At 44.4% G+C, this 16,244-nt stretch overlaps 1 protein-coding gene across 10 annotated transcripts in view; it reads left to right on the forward strand.

The window, feature by feature from the left end:
• atp11a (ATPase phospholipid transporting 11A) overlaps nt 1–16,244 on the forward strand; it is a 204,229-nt gene that overhangs the window by 21,385 nt on the left and 166,600 nt on the right. For all 10 annotated transcript variants that reach the window (XM_080182682.1, XM_080182686.1, XM_080182687.1 and 7 more), the window contains exon 3: nt 5,388–5,477. In XM_080182682.1, coding sequence (XP_080038808.1) covers nt 5,388–5,477 — 90 coding nt within the window. The remainder of the gene's footprint in view (nt 1–5,387; nt 5,478–16,244) is intronic.

Here is a 16,244-nt window from a genome sequence, read left to right on the forward strand (position 1 = left end):
GATCTGATTTAAAGTGTACAAAATTATGAGAGACGTAGATGGGGTAGATAGGAAGGAACTTTTTCTCTTAGCAGAGGAGTCAGTAAGCAGGGGCATAGATTTAAGACAAGGGGCAGGAAATTTAGAGATGATGTGAGGAAAAGTTTTTTTCATCCTGAGGGTGATAATTATGGGGGATTTCAATCTACATATTGATTGGTCGACCCATGTTGGACGCGGTGGGCTTGAGGAAGAGTTCTTGGAATGCTGCCGGGATAGTTTCCTTGAACAGTGTGTGTTGGAGCCGACGAGAGAGCGAGCTACCTTAGATCTGGTGTTATGTAATGAGGCGGGAAGAATTAGGGACCTTGTGGTGAAGAATCCTCTTGGGAAGAGTGATCACTGTATGGTGGAGTTTCTGATGCAGATGGAGGAGGAGAAAGTGGGTTCCCCGACATGTGTCCTTTGTTTGAACAGAGGGGAGTACGGTAGGATGAGAGAGGAATTGGCGAATGTTGATTGGGGGAGCACGTTGGAAGGTAGGTCTGCTGAGGAACAGTGGAGGATCTTTAAGGACATCTTTCTTGGTGCTCAGCAGAAATCTATTCCGTTGGTTAAAAAGGATCGTAGGAGGAGAGATAATCAGCCATGGATAACGAAGGAGGTAAAGGAAAGTGTTAAATTAAAAGCGGATGCGTTTAGAGTAGCTAAGAGTGGTGGGCCAGAAGAGGATTGGGAGAGGTTTAAATGTCAACAAAGAATGACAAAGAAGTTGATAAAGAAGGATAGGATAAACTATGAAGCTGGGCTAGCGCTTAATATAAAAAAGGATAGTAAGAGTTTTTATAAATATATAAAAAAGAAGAGGCTGGCTAGGATGAACGTTGGACCCTTAGAGGATGAGAGGGGGGACTTAGTGGTAGGGGATGGGGAAATGGCTGAGGTCTTGAATAACTTTTTTGTTTTGGTCTTCACGGAGGAGGACGTGAATAATTTGCCGGGTGTTAGCGATGGAAAGATGATAGGAGTGGAGGGCCTGAATGTCATTACTGTTACTAGAGAGGTGGTGCTTGACAGACTGGAGGGACTGATTGTGGACAAGTCCCCAGGACCGGATGGAATGCATCCAAGGGTTCTGAAAGAAATGGCAGAGGTGATAGTGGATGCCTTGGTGATTATTTTCCAAACCTCGCTGGATTCTGGGGAAGTGCCGGAAGATTGGAAAACGGCTAATGTTACGCCGTTGTTTAAGAAGGGTGCCAGGCAAAAGGCAGGGAATTATAGGCCGGTTAGTTTAACGTCTGTTGTAGGTAAAATGTTAGAATCCGTGATCAAGGAGAAAATAGCGAGGCATCTTGAGGAGAATTGTTTGATAGAGCAGACGCAGCACGGTTTCGTTAAGGGGAAGTCGTGTCTGACGAATTTATTGGAGTTCTATGAGGATGTGTCTAGGGCGGTGGATAGAGGAGAGCCGGTGGATGTGGTCTTTCTTGATTTTCAGAAGGCATTTGATAAGGTGCCTCACGAGGTTATTACAGAAGGTCAGGGGGCATGGAGTTGGGGATAGGGTGTTAGCGTGGATAGAGGATTGGCTGTCAAATTGGAGGCAGAGAGTGGGGGTCAACGGGTGCTATTTGGATTGGCGGTTGGTGACTAGTGGAGTGCCCCAGGGGTCGGTGCAGGGGCCTCAGCTATTTACCATTTATATAGATGATCTGGAGGAGGGAACCGAGTGTATGGTGTCGAAATTTGCTGATGACACCAGGATTGATGGAACGGCAAATTGCGCGGAGGGTGTGGAGAGTCTGCAGAAGGATCTAGATAGGCTGGGCGAATGGGCCAGGAACTGGCAAATGGAATTTAATGTTGTCAAATGTGAAGTTGTCCACTTTGGTAGGAATAATGGTAGGAAGGACTATTACTTACGTGGCGAAAAACTGCAGCAGGCGACGGTGCAGAGGGACCTCTGGGTCCTTGTGCATGAGTCGCAAAAACCCAGCTTGCAGGTGCAGCAGGTGGTCAGGAAGGCGAATGGGATGCAGGCCTTCATAGCGAGGGGGATTGAATATAAAAGTAGGGAGGTCTTGCTGCAGCTGTACAGGGCACTGGTGAGGTCGCAGCTGGAGTACTGTGTGCAGTTTTGGTCGCCGCACTTGTGCAAGGATATTTTGGCCTTGGAGGGAGTGCAGAGGAGGTTTACTAGGCTGATACCGGAGTTGAGGGGGTTGAACTATGAGGAGAGGCTGAATAAACTAGGCTTGTACTCGTTAGAGTTTAGAAGAATGAGGGGAGATCTCATTGAGACGTGTAAGATGATGAATGGGATGGATAGGATAGAGGTGGAGAGGCTCTTCCCGCTCAGAAAGGACAGTAGGACTAGAGGGCACAGCCTCAAGATAAAGGGGGGGGGTGCGGTTTAGAACGGAGTTGAGGAGGAACTTCTTCACTCAAAGGGTGGTGAATCTCTGGAATTCTCTGCCCGTTGAAGTGGTGGAGGCTGCCTCGCTAAATGTATTTAAGACGCGGGTTGATGGGTTTTTGATAGGCAAGGGGATTAAGGGTTATGGGGAGAGGGCGGGAATGTGGAACTGAGACACGACAGATCAGCCATGATCTTATTGAACGGCGGGGCAGGCTCGAAGGGCTAGATGGCCTACTCCTGCTCCTATTTCTTATGTTCTTATGTTGTGGGATGAGGCTGGAACCCCCTCAACATTTAAGAAGCAATTAGATGAGCACTTGAAATGTCATAGCATATGAGGCTATGGATCAAGTTCTAGAAAGTGGGATCAGAATAAATTGGTGTTTGTTGGCAAAACTGTTCCTTTTTAGTTGCACGAATGCGTAGCTGTGCAGCAAAGCAGAAGCTAACACGGCTGGAACAAACAGGGCATGCTTAAACAACATTGTCTTTAAGATACCTACATACAAAGCTGTGCAGCAATCTTAAAAGGTCCATACAGTGCAACAAGCAGATCACACACAGTGTACTGAATGCATCAGAAGGTATTCGCCAAAGTTATCTGTGAACATTGTACTTGTATGCTACTGTGTATTTTTTCACCCGTGGAATGAGAAATTTAAAATAACCCAGCAGCAAAGCCTTTTAAGAGAAAGAACAGGTTAATTTATTTTCTCCTGTTGCGATTTATACATTTTCTTAAAATATCTGAACATCAAAAAGGAGTTAATTTTAAAACAAGTATTTAGAAATGGAGATGAGCAGGAATAAGATGGAATACTAGGGAGCAGCATGAATGGAAATTTGCATTAGGATGATAACATAATTAACTATTGTATTTCAGAAGGAAAACTGTATAATTGATCGCAATCGTAGATACATAAAACGAAGCATTAAGTTTATTTTTACCCAAAAGTAGTAGCCGTTTAAAAAAAAAAGTAATTGTGTGTCCTGGGAAAGAGAATTTCCAAAGAGATATAAAAACAATAAATTTAAAGATGAAAAGGAAAAACCTATTTCAAGAGAGAGAGTGAAGGCTCTATAGTAGATATGATCATGAGACCTTCAAAAGCATGAGCTGAAAACAGCTCGCAGCCACCCTGAAGGACCCTGTGGCAACAGTGGATGTTTGTGGTAATTTTGATTGAAACGATCTTTGTGGACTTTTGTCTAAAAGAGGTGTTTAGCTTTGAGTTTGACAAAGCAGAAATCCTTTGGGGAATGTTTCTAAACCTACCATTAACTGTTTAAATATTTTTGTGTTTTTAGATTTTATATTCTTTTTTCAAAACATATATTTAAATTTAATATTTATAATCTCCAAGAGTGGTTTGAAATTTCTGCTGTTGACTTCAGTGCAGATACCTTCTTAAGTTAAAATGCAAATTGCAAATTTCTTTGGGATTTTGGCAGCCCGGCAATTACCGCCTGTCACGTCGTAGCATTTGGTAATATAGAACTTGAGTATTGCTGAAAATGAGGTATGTGAGAACTTTTAGTCTTGCACTCATCAGGACATTGAGCAAGAATGGCAGTATTAAGGGTAAACAACAGTTTATATATAAAAGAAGGAAATGCTGATTGGTTGGCAAGTATAATCTGGTAGAGATATTGCCATGGAAAATGCACAAATTGATGGTGACTGATGGAGACAATTGCCAAACATTTTGGTATAAGTTGTTTTCCCGTGTGTGTGAATGTGAAAGAGAGATAGATATTTGTGACTGATATCAAAATCAGCTTTCCAGCATCATTCCTCCCATTAAAAATGACATATAATAAAACTTATATAGTTTTAATCAGAGTTTTTAAATTCTTTTCAATTATTATCAAATTAAAAGTAGTGTCCTAGGCCCAACAATCTTCAGCTGCTTCATCAATAACTGTCCCTCCATCATGAGATCAAAAGTGGGGATGTCCGCTGATGTTTGCACAATGTTCAGCACCATTCACAACTCCTTAGATACTGAAGCAGTCCATATTCAAATGCAACAAGATCTGGACAATATCCAGATTTGGACTGACAAGTAGCAAGTAATATTCGCGCCACACAAGTGCCATGCAATGAGCATCACCGATAAGAGACACTGTAACCACTGCCCCTTGACATTCGATGGTATAACCATCACTGAATCCCCCACTGTCAACATCCTTGGGGTTACCATTGATTAGAAACTCAACTGGACCACCATATAAACACAGTGGCTACATGAACAGGTCAGAAGCTAGGAATCCTGCAGCGACTAACTCACTCCCTTACTTCCTGGAGCATATCTACCATCTAAAAGGCACAAGTCAGGAGTGTGATGGAATACTCCCCACTTGCCTGGATAGGTGCAGCTCCACAAACACTTAAGAAGCTTGGCACATGGACTGCGCCAATTGAAGAACGCAGCTCACCACTACGTTCTCAAGGGCAACTAGGGATGGACAATAAATGCTGACCAGCCAGCGACACCCATGTCCCAAAAATTAATTTAAAAAAATGCATTGTTATAGCTAGAAAAGACTTGGTTATATTTGATTTCAGTTTTTGTACCTATTTTGTGGCAAAAAAGGAATCAGCGTTATGAGAATTATTGGATTCTGTAATGCTTTTGGGAGGTCATGAGGGTTTCCACAGCTCAAAGTTTGGGAAACTCTGTGTTAAACCATTACAAAGTGCAATTTACAATCTACTACATTGGGCAGGAGTCACTTATAGGCTATAGGTATTATGTATTTGCTGTGTCCTGTGTATTTACTCATTAATTAATATTCGCTGGCCTTCTAATTGGACACTTTCCATTTTCTTGAACCCGACAATTGCAGAATGTAGTAAGAAAATTCTATTTTGATGAAAGAGAATATTTTAACACATTTTACACCTGGCACAGTGTGAATGTGGAGTTAATGTTCCTTCCTATTGCTTCCCTTTCAATGACTTCCTTTTCCTTTTCCTATACAGTATACTTTCTGGAACTTCATTCCGAAGAACTTGTTTGAACAGTTCAGAAGAATTGCGAATTTTTATTTCCTCATCATATTCCTCGTGCAGGTATGAAACATTCTGTTATCAAAATGTGACTTCAGTCTTTGATAAACTGTACATTTTGATCAAAGTGAAATGTAGATTTATCAAGATCTGCAGCAAGCAGTGAGTGAACCAACACAAGAACATAGAACATTACAGCGCAGAACAGGCCCTTTGGCCCATGATGTTGCGCCGACCAGCTTTTTAAAAAAAAACACTAACCCACTAATCTAAACCAATCCCATTTCGTCCATAAACCTATCCACAGATCTCTTAAACGCCCCCAAACTAGGCGCATTTACAACTGCAGCTGGCAGGGCATTCCAGTCCCTCACCACCCTCTGGGTAAAGAACCTACCCCTGACATCAGTCCTATAACTACCCCCCCTTAATTTAAAGCCGTGCCCCCTCGTGCTAGCTTTCTCCATCCTAGGAAAAAGGCTATCACTATCTACCCTGTCTAAACCTCTAATCATCTTATATGTTTCAATAAGGTCCCCTCTTAGCCGCCTTCTTTCCAGTGAAAACAACCCCAAATCTCTCAGCCTCTCCTCATAGGATCTCCCCTCCATACCAGGCAACATCCTGGTAAACCTCCTCTGCACCCTCTCCAAAGCCTCTACATCCTTCCTGTAATGTGGGGACCAGAACTGCACACAATACTCCAAGTGCGGCCGCACCAGAGTTGTGTACAGTTGCATCATGACGCTGCGACTCCTAAATTCAATCCCCCTACCAATAAATGCCAAGACACCGTATGCCTTCTTAACAACCTTATCTACTTGATTCCCAACTTTCAGGGATCTATGTACACATACACCTAGATCCCTCTGCTCCTCCACACTGTTCAAAGTCCTCCCGTTAGCCCTATACTCAACACATCTGTTATTCCTACCGAAATGAATTACCTCACACTTCTCCACATTAAACTCCATCCGCCACCTCGCAGCCCAGCTCTGCAACCTTTCTAAGTCACCCTGCAAACTATGACACCCTTCCTCACAATCTACCACACCTCCGACTTTGGTGTCATCAGCAAACTTACTAATCCACCCAACTATACCCTCATCCAGATCATTAATAAAAATTACAAACAGCAGTGGCCCCAAAACAGATCCCTGAGGCACGCCACTCGTAACCGAACTCCATGACGAATATTTACCATCAACCACCACCCTCTGTCTCCTATCTGCTAGCCAATTCCTGATCCAATTACCTAGATCACCCCCAATCCCATACATCTGCATTTTCTGCAGAAGCCTAGAGGAAGAAACCTACTTGATCTCACCTTCACCAATCAACCTACAGATGCTTCAAGTATACTTTGTTATTTATATTATCATAGAAACCCAACAATGCAGAAGAAGGCCATTCAGCCCATTGTGTCTACATCAATTCTCTGACAGGGAAGCTTGGCCAAGCCCTATTCCTGTAGCCCCTTGTATTTAACCTGCTAATCCCCCTTCACCTACACATCTTGGGCCACTAAGAGACAATTTAGCATGGCCAGTCCATGTAACCTGCATACCTTTGGACTTTGGGAGAAAACTCACATAAGGCATGGGGAGACTGTACACACTCCATACAGATGATCACCCAAGGCTGGAATTGAACCCGGGTCTCTGATGCTGTGAGGCAGCAGTACCATGTCATAGAGTCATCGAGTCATAGAGGTTTACAGCTTGGAAACAGACCCTTCGGCCCAACTTGTCCACGGTGCCCAGTTTTTACCACTAAGCTAATCCCAATTGCCTGTATTTGGCCCATATCCCTCTATACCCATCTTGCCCATGTAACTGTCTAAATGCTTTTTAAAAGAAAAAGTTGTACCTGCCTCTGGCAGCTCGTTCCAAACACTTATCACCCTCTGAGTGAAAATATGGTCTCTTTGGACCCTTTTGTCTCTCTCCCCTCTCACTTTAAACCAATGCCCTCTAGTTTTAGACTCCCCTATCTTTGGAAAAAGATGTTAACTATCTACCTTATCTGCACCCCTCATTATTTGACAGACCTCTATAACATCAACTTAGGTCACAGTCTGTGTGGAGTTTGCATGTTATCTCCGTGCCTGCATGGGTTTCGTCCGGGTGCTCCGGTTTCCTCCCATAGTCTGAAAAACGTGCTGGTTAGGTGCATTGACCCGAACAGCTGCCATGGTGTGGTGACTAGGGGAACTTCACAGTAACTTCATTGCCATATTAATGTAAGCCTTACTTGTGACTAATAATTAAACTTTACTTCTTAAACAAAGGCACAACATTTGCTCCCCTCCAATCTTCAGACGCTTCAGATGTAGCTGTCAATGATTCAAATATCTTTGCTAGGGGACTTGCAATTTCCTCCTTAGCCTCCCACAATGTCCTGGGATACATTTCATCAGGTCCCAGGGATTTACCCACCTTGAAGCGCTTTAAGACTTCCTGCACTACCTTCTCGGTAATATGTATACTCCTCAAGACATCGCTATTTATTTCCCCAAGTTCCCTAACATCCATGCTTTTCTCAACGGTAAATAACGTGAAAAGTATTGATTTAGGATCTCACCATCTCTTGTGGATCCACATGACCTTGTTGATCCTTAAGAGGCCCTATTCTTTTCTGAGTCATTCTTTTGCTCTTTATGTATTTGTAGAAGTTCTTTGGATTCTCCTTTGCCTTATCTGCCAAAGGAATCTCGTGTCCCCTTCTTGCCCTTCCGATTTCTTGCTTAACTCTACTCCAACAGCCTCTATACCCTTCAAGGGATCCACTTGATCCCAGTTGCCTGTGCATGTCATATGCCTCCTCCTTCATCCAGGGTTCCCTATTTCTGCTAGCCTTGCCATTCACTCTAAGAGGAATGTGCTTACCCTGAACCCTGGTTAACCCGCTTTTGAAAGTGTGTCACTTAACAGCCATCCCTTTGCTTTCCCACAGACTCCCCTAATTAACTTTTGGAAGTTCCTGTCTAATACCATCAAAATTGGCCTTATCCCAATTTGGAATTTTAACTTTTGGGACAGACCTATCATTCTCCATAGTTATCTTTAAAACTAATGGAATTATGGCCATTGGTCCAAAATTCATCCCTCACTAACACTTCTGTCACCTGCCTTTCCTTATTTCCCAAGAGGAGGTCAAGTTTTACCCCCTCTCCAATAGGGCCATCCACCTGCTGAATGAGAATTTCCTCCTGATACACTTAACGAATTTCTCTCCAGCCAAGTCCCTAATACTATGGCTGTCCCTGTCAATGTTGGGAAAATTAAAGTCCCCTACTATTACCAAGCTATTTTTCCCTATTTTCATCCTATCTTTCTTGGAGCTATCTGTAATCTCTTTACATTCACGAAACACTCTGCCACCATGCCACCCACTTTTAAAACCTGTGTATGTTTATTAAACTGAAGGAGGAGCAAAAGAGTATTGTATTATAATCCAATTTTTTCATGCTTCACGTTTTTTCTTTCTCATTGCTTAAAACTAATTAGGTCCTGTGACCTTGTTCCTCCATGTTTGATAAAACAAAGAAAAAATCATTATGATCTTTTGAGCCAGGTTTCTGTTCAGGGATCCTAACGGTGCTGCAGTATCTATTAGCTAAAAGATGCACTGAAGCAACTCACCAAATCCCCTTCAATAACACCTCTTGAACCCAGGAGCATTTCCATCCAGAAGAACAAAGACAGCAAGTGCAAGGCATCACCTGCAAATTCGAAGAACAAAGAAAAGTACAGCACAGGAACAGGTCCTTTGGCCCGCCAAGCCTGTACTGATCATGATGCCCGAACTTAACTGAAAAAAACTTCTCCATATCGCTCTATTCCTTCCCTATCCATGTACCCTTCCAGATTCCTTTGAAATATTGCTAATGTGCCTGCTTTCACCATCTCCTCCGGTAGCACCTTCCAGGCACCCACCAGTCTCTGCATGAAAAACTTCTGCACTTTTCCCTTAAACTTTCTCCTCTCACCTTGAACCTGTGCTCCCTTGTAATTAACAGTTGCACCCTGGGAAAAAGCCTCTGACGATCCACCCTGTCTATGCCTCTCATAATTGTGTAGACTTCTATCAGATCTTTCCAGTGAAAATAATCCTAGTTTATTCAACCTCTCTTCACACTCGATACTCTCGAAACCAGGCAACATCCTGATGAACCTTCTTTGCATTCTCTCCAAAGCTTCCACATCTTTCTGGTAGTGCACGCAATACTCCAAATGCAGCCTAACCAAGGTTTTATATAGCTGCATGATTTCCCAACTCTTGTACCCAATGCCCTGGCCATTGAAAACTAGCATGCCGTATGCTGCTTTATCACCTTGGCCATCTGTGTTACCACTTCTAGGGAACAGAGGATCTGCACGCCCAGATCCTTCTACTTGTTAATGTTCCTAAGCGTTCTGCCATTTATAGTACAATTCGCACCTATATTTGATTCTCTAAAATGCATCACTTTGCATTTGTCCAGATTAAACTCCATCTGCCATTTCTGTGCCCAAGCCTCCAATCGATCTATAATCTTGTATCTTCTGACAATCCCTAGCACTATCAGCAACTCCACCAATCTTCGTGTCACCTGCAAACTTGCTAATTGGACCACCCACATTTTCCTTCCGAACATTTATATATACTGCAGACAACAGAAGTCTCAGCACTGATCCCTGCGGAACACCACTAGCTACAGGTCTCCATTCTGAAAAACACTTTTCACTGCTACTCTGTCTTCTATGACCAAGGCAGTTCTGCTAGCCCACCCCGAATCCGATGTGATTTTAGTTCTTGTACCAGTCTGCCATGTGGGACCTTGTCAGACACCTTACTAAAGTCCATGTAAGCTATATCCACAGGCCATACCTCATCAATTATCGTTGTCACCGCTTCAAAAAAACTCAATCAATGTGACCTTCCCCATACAAAACCATACTGCCTGTCACTAACCAGTCCATTTTCTTCCAAATGTGCATATATCCTGTCCCTCAGTATCTTTCCCAAAACCTTCCCCATCACTGATGTCAGGCTCACCGGCCTATAATTTCCTGGATTATCCCTATTTACTTTCTTAAACAAGGGGACAACATTGGCTATTCTCCAGTCCTGTAGAACTTGCCTGTGGCCAAAAGGGAATTGAAGATACCTGTTAAGGCCCCAGCTAAATTTTCCCTTGCCTCTTGCAGTAACCTGGGGTAGATCTTATCTGGCCTCAGGGACTTGTCTATCTTAATTCAATTTAGGATACACAACACTTCCTCCTTTTGATATATTGATATTCTCTAGGGCGTTCACACACCTATCCCTGACCTCAACATCCATCATGTCCTTCTCCTCGGTGAATACCAATACAAAGTACTAAACAAAGAAAATTACAACACGGGGACAGGCCCTTCAGCCCTCCAAGCCTGCACCAACCATGCTGCCCAACTTAACTAAAATCCCCTATCCTTCCGGGGACCATATCCCTCTATTCCTAACCTATTCGTGTATTTGTCAAAGTGCCCCTTTTAAAAGTCATCACTGTATCTGCTTCCAATAAGAACATAAGAACATAAGAAATAGGAGCAGGAGTAGGCCATCTAGCCCTTCAAGCCTGCCCCGCCATTCAGCAAGATCATGGCTGATCTGAAGTGGATCAGTTCGACTTTCCCGCTTTCTCCCCATAATACCTCCCCCAGCAGCGAGTTCTCGGCGCCCACCACCCTCTGTGTAAAAAAAAAAATCTGCTTCGTGCTCATTAAGGATCTCACTCACTCCCTGAAAAAAAAAGAAAAAGGAGGCTTATGTTCGGATGAGACTTGAGGGCTCAGGTAGTGCACTAGAAAGCTTTAGATTGGCTAGGAGGGAGTTGAAGAGTGAGTTAAGAAGGGCTAAAAGAGGACATGAGAAGACTTTGGCTGATAGGATTAAGGAGAATCCTAAGGCGTTCTATAGGTATGTCAAGAACAGAAGGTTGGTTAGGGCAAGATTAGGGCCAGTTACAGACAGCAGAGGGAAGTTGTGTGTGGAACCAGAAGAGATTGGAGAGGCATTGAACCAATATTTCTCTTCGGTGTTCACGCAGGGGGACATGAATATAGCTGAGGAGGACACTGGGTTGCAGGGGTGTAAAATAGACAGTATTGCAGTTGATAAGGGGGATGTGCTGGATATTCTTGAGGGTTTGAAAATAGATAAGTCCCCTGGTCTGGATGGGATTTACCCTAGGATTCTCTGGGAGGCAAGAGAGGTGATTGCAGAGCCTCTGGCTCTGATCTTCAGGTTGTCGTTGGTCTCTGGTGTAGTACCGGAAGATTGGAGGTTAGCGAATGTTGTCCCATTGTTTAAGAAGGGGAACAGAGACTTCCCCGGGAATTATAGACCGGTGAGACTTACTTCTGTTGTGGGCAAGGTTTTAGAAAAAATTATTAGGGATAGGATTTGTAGTTATTTGGAGAGTAATGAATTGATTGGAGATAGTCAGCATGGTTTTGTAGCGGGTAGGTCGTGCCTTACTAACCTTATTGAGTTTTTTGAGAAAGTGACCAAAGAGATGGATGGGGGTAAGGCAGCTGACGTGGTATATATGGATTTTAGTAAGGCGTTTGATAAGGTTCACCATGGTAGGCTTCTGCAGAAAATGCAGATGTATGGGATTGAGGGTAGTCGAGGAAATTGGATCAGGAATTGGCTAGCAGATAGGAGACAGAGGGTGGTGGTTGATGGTAAATATTCGTCATGGAGTTCGGTTACGAGTGGTGTGCCTCAGGGATCTGTTTTGGGGCCACTGCTGTTTGTAATTTTTATTAATGATCTGAATGAGGGTATAGTTGGGTGGATTAGTAAATTTGCTGATGACGCCAAAGTCAGAGGTGTGGTAGATTGTGAGGAAGGGTGTCATAGTTTGCAGGGAGACTTAGACAGGTTGCAGAGCTGGGCCGAGAGGTGGCGGATGGAGTTTAATGCGGAGAAGTGTGAGGTAATTCACTTTGGTAGGAATAACAGATATGTCGAGTATAGGGCTAACGGGAGGACTCTGAATAGTGTGGATGAACAGAGGGATCTAGGTGTATGTGTACATAGATCCCTGAAAGTTGGGAATCAAGTAGATAAGGTTGTTAAGAAGGCATACGGTGTCTTGGCGTTTATTGGTAGGGGGATTGAATTTAGGAGTCGCAGCGTCATGTTGCAACTGTACACATCTCTGGTGCGGCCGCACTTGGAGTACTGTGTGCAGTTCTGGTCCTCACATTACAGGAAGGATGTGGAGGCTTTGGAGAGGGTGCAGAGGAGGTTTACCAGGATGTTGCCTGGTATGGAGGGGAGGTCCTATGAGGAGAGACTGAGGGATTTGGGGTTGTTTTCGCTAGAAAGAAGGCGGCTAAGAGGGGATCTTATTGAAACATATAAGATGATTAGAGGTTTAGATAGGGTGGATAGCCTTTTTCCTCGGATGGAGAAAGCTAGCACGAGGGGGCGTGGCTTTAAATTAAGGGGGGGTAGTTATAGGACGGATGTCAGGGGTAGGTTCTTTACCCAGAGGGTGGTGAGGGATTGGAATGCCCTGCCTGCTGCAGTTGTAAATGCGTCTAGTTTGGGGGCGTTTAAGAGATCCGTGGATAGGTTTATGGATGGAAAGGGATTGGTTTAGGTTAGTGGGTCATTGTTTTTTAACTGGTCAGCGCAACATCGTGGGCCGAAGGGCCTGTTCTGCGCTGTAGTGTTCTATGTTCTATGTTCCTGTGTCTCCACTCATTGTCCTTGAGTGGGCCTATTCTTTCTCTTGTTACTCTCTTACTCCTAATATATGCATAATAAGCCTTTGGATTCTCATTGTTCCTGTTTGCTAAAGACATTTCACAGCCCCTTTTAGCCCTCCTAGCTCCAAGTTTAAGTTCCTTCGTACTATAGTCCTCAAGAGCTTCATCAGTTTTTAACACGCCTAGGCCTATCATATGCTTCCTTTTTCTGTTTGATGAAGCTTACAATTTCCCTTATCATGCATGGTTCCTGAATCCTGCCATTTCCAGCCTCCATTTTTTGTGGGGACATTCCTATCCTGCACTTCAATCAACTAGTCTTTAAAAGCCTCTCACATGTCATTCGTGGATTTGCCTTCGAATAGCCTCTCCCAATCCACATTCCCAGTTTGTCTAATTTGGATGGGATTGGCCCTCACCCCAGGACCATTCTGATCCTTATGACTATTCCATGTGATGGAATTACAGTCGCTAAACTCAAAATGCTCCCATTGAAACATTGATTGCCTGGCCTGGCCTGGCTCATTCCCCTCCCTGGTTGGATTGTCAACATACTACATCAAAAAGCCCTCCTGAAGACATTTAGCAAATTGCTGTCCGTCCGAGCCCCTGGCTGTAAGGAATTCCCAATCAATTTAGGGGAAGTTAAAGAACATAAGAAATAGGAGCAGGAGTAGGCCATCTAGCCCTTCGAGCCTGCCCCGCCATTCAATAAGATCATGGCTGATCTGAAGTGGCTCAGTTCCACATTCCCGCCCTCTCCCCATAACCCTTAATCCCCTCTCTTATCAAAAACCCATCAACCCGCGTCTTAAATATATTTAGCGAGGCAGCCTCCACCACTTCAATGGGCAGAGAATTCCAGAGATTCACCACCCTTTGAGTGAAGAAGTTCCTCCTCAACTCCGTTCTAAACGGAGTTGAGGAGGAACTTCTTTATTTTTACAGCTTTATTTTTACAGCTCTTCAGTATCTGACTACAACTGACGAGGAGGTTTTGTTAGGGCAACCGTGGTGCACGAAGGTTGTGGTGAACCTAGTCAGGAAGAAAGGAAAGGTGTATAAAAGGTTCAGAGAGCTAGGAGATGTTAAGGATCTAGGGGAATATAAGGCTTGTAGAAAGGAGCTTAAAAAGGAAATTAGGAGAGCCAGAAGCGGTCATGAGAAGGTCTTGGCGGGTAAGAGTAAGGAGAATCCCAAGGCGTTCTACAAATATGTGAAAAGTAGAAGGATGAGAAGAGAAGGGATAGGACCTATAAAAGGTGAAGGGGGAAAAGTCTGTGTGGAACCAGAAGAAATGGCAGAGGTGCTTAATGAGTACTTTGCCTCGGTATTCACGGTGGAAAGTGATCTGGGAGGTTGTACGACAGGTTTGCGGCAGTCTGAAAAGATTGAGTATGTGGATGTTAAGGAAGAGGATGTGTTAGAACTTTTAAACTCTATCAAGATAGACAAGTCGCCGGGACCGGTTGGGATGTACCCCAGGTTACTGTGGGAGGTGAGGGAAGTGATTGCAGAGCCCCTGGCGATGATCTTTGCGTCGTCAATGGAGACGGGAGAGGTTCTGGAGGATTGAGGATGTGGTTCCTATTTTCAAGAAAGGGAACAGGGATAGCCCGGGAAATTACCGACCGGTGAGTCTGACCTCCAGTGGTTGGTAAGTTGATGGAGAGGCTTCTGAGGGACAAGATTTATGAGCATTTGGAAAAGTTTAGAATGATCAGAAATAGTCAACATGGTTTTGTCAAGGGCAGATCGTGCCTTACGAGCCTAGTTGAGTTCTTTGAGAATGTGACTGAGCACATTGCCGAAGGAAGAGCGGTAGACGTGGTTTACATGGACTTCAGCAAGGCGTTTGATAAGGTCCCCCATGCAAGACTTCTTGAGAAGGTGAGAGGGCATGGGATCCAGGGGGCTTTGGCCTTGTGGATCCAGAACTGTCTTGCCTGCAGAAGGCAGAGAGTGGTTGTGGATGGGTGTTTTTCTGCATGGAGATGGGTCACCAGTGGAGTGCCCCAGGGATCTGTTCTAGGACCCTTGCTGTTTGTCATTTTCATAAATGACCTGGATGAGGAAGTGGAGGGATGGGTTAGTAAGTTCGCAAACGATACGAAGGTTGTGGATGGTCTGGAAGGATGTCAAAAGTTGCAGCGGGACATAGATAGGATGCAAGACTGGGCGGAGAAGTGGCAGATGGACTTCAACGCAGATAAATGTGTAGTGGTCCATTCTGGCAGGACCAATGGGATGAAGGAATACAACATCAAGGGTAGGAGTCTTAGCTGTGTTGAAGAGCAGTGGGATCTTGGGGTCCGGGTCCATAGGACTCTTAAATTGGCCTCGCAGGTGGAGGATGTGGTCAAGAAGGCGTATGGTGTACTGGCCTTCATTAATCGAGGGATTGAGTTTAGGAGTCGGGAGGTAATGCTGCAACTTTATAAGACCCTTGTCAGACCCCACTTGGAGTACTGTGCGCAGTTCTGGTCGCCTTACTATAGGAAGGACGTTGAAGCTATTGAAAGGGTGCAGAGGAGATTTACAAGGATGTTGCCTGGATGGGCTTATGAAGATAGGTTGAGGGAGCTGGGACTCTTCTCCCTGGAGAGACGAAGGTTGAGAGGCGAGCTGATAGAGGTTTATAAGATGTTGAGAGGAATAGATAGGGTGGATTCTCAGAGGCTATTTCCCAGGGCTGAAATGGTCGCTACGAGAGGACACAGATTTAAGGTGCAGGGAAGCAAGTACAGAGGAGATGTTCGGGGTAAGTTTTTCACTCAGGGTGGTGAGTGAATGGAACCGGCTGCCATCGGTGGTGGTGGAGGCGAACTCGCTGGGGTCTTTTAAAAGACTTCTGGATGAGTATATGGGATCTAATGGGATTGGGGGTTATAGATAGGTCTATGGCTTAGTAGGTACAGAAGTGATCAGCGCAACTAGTGGGCTGAAGGGCCTGTTTGTGCTGTAGTGTTCTGTGTTCTATTTAACTGTTGCCCTGTCTCCTGAGGGCTGTTGGGAGGTCTATAATACACTCCTAACATTGTGATTTCTCCCTTCCAAAGCCTGAGCTCCACCCATAATGCCT

Source organism: Carcharhinus amblyrhynchos, unplaced genomic scaffold (assembly GCF_965287045.1).
Source record: "Carcharhinus amblyrhynchos unplaced genomic scaffold, sCarAmb.v2.hapA scaffold_80, whole genome shotgun sequence".
Taxonomy (NCBI): Eukaryota; Metazoa; Chordata; class Chondrichthyes; order Carcharhiniformes; family Carcharhinidae; genus Carcharhinus; species Carcharhinus amblyrhynchos.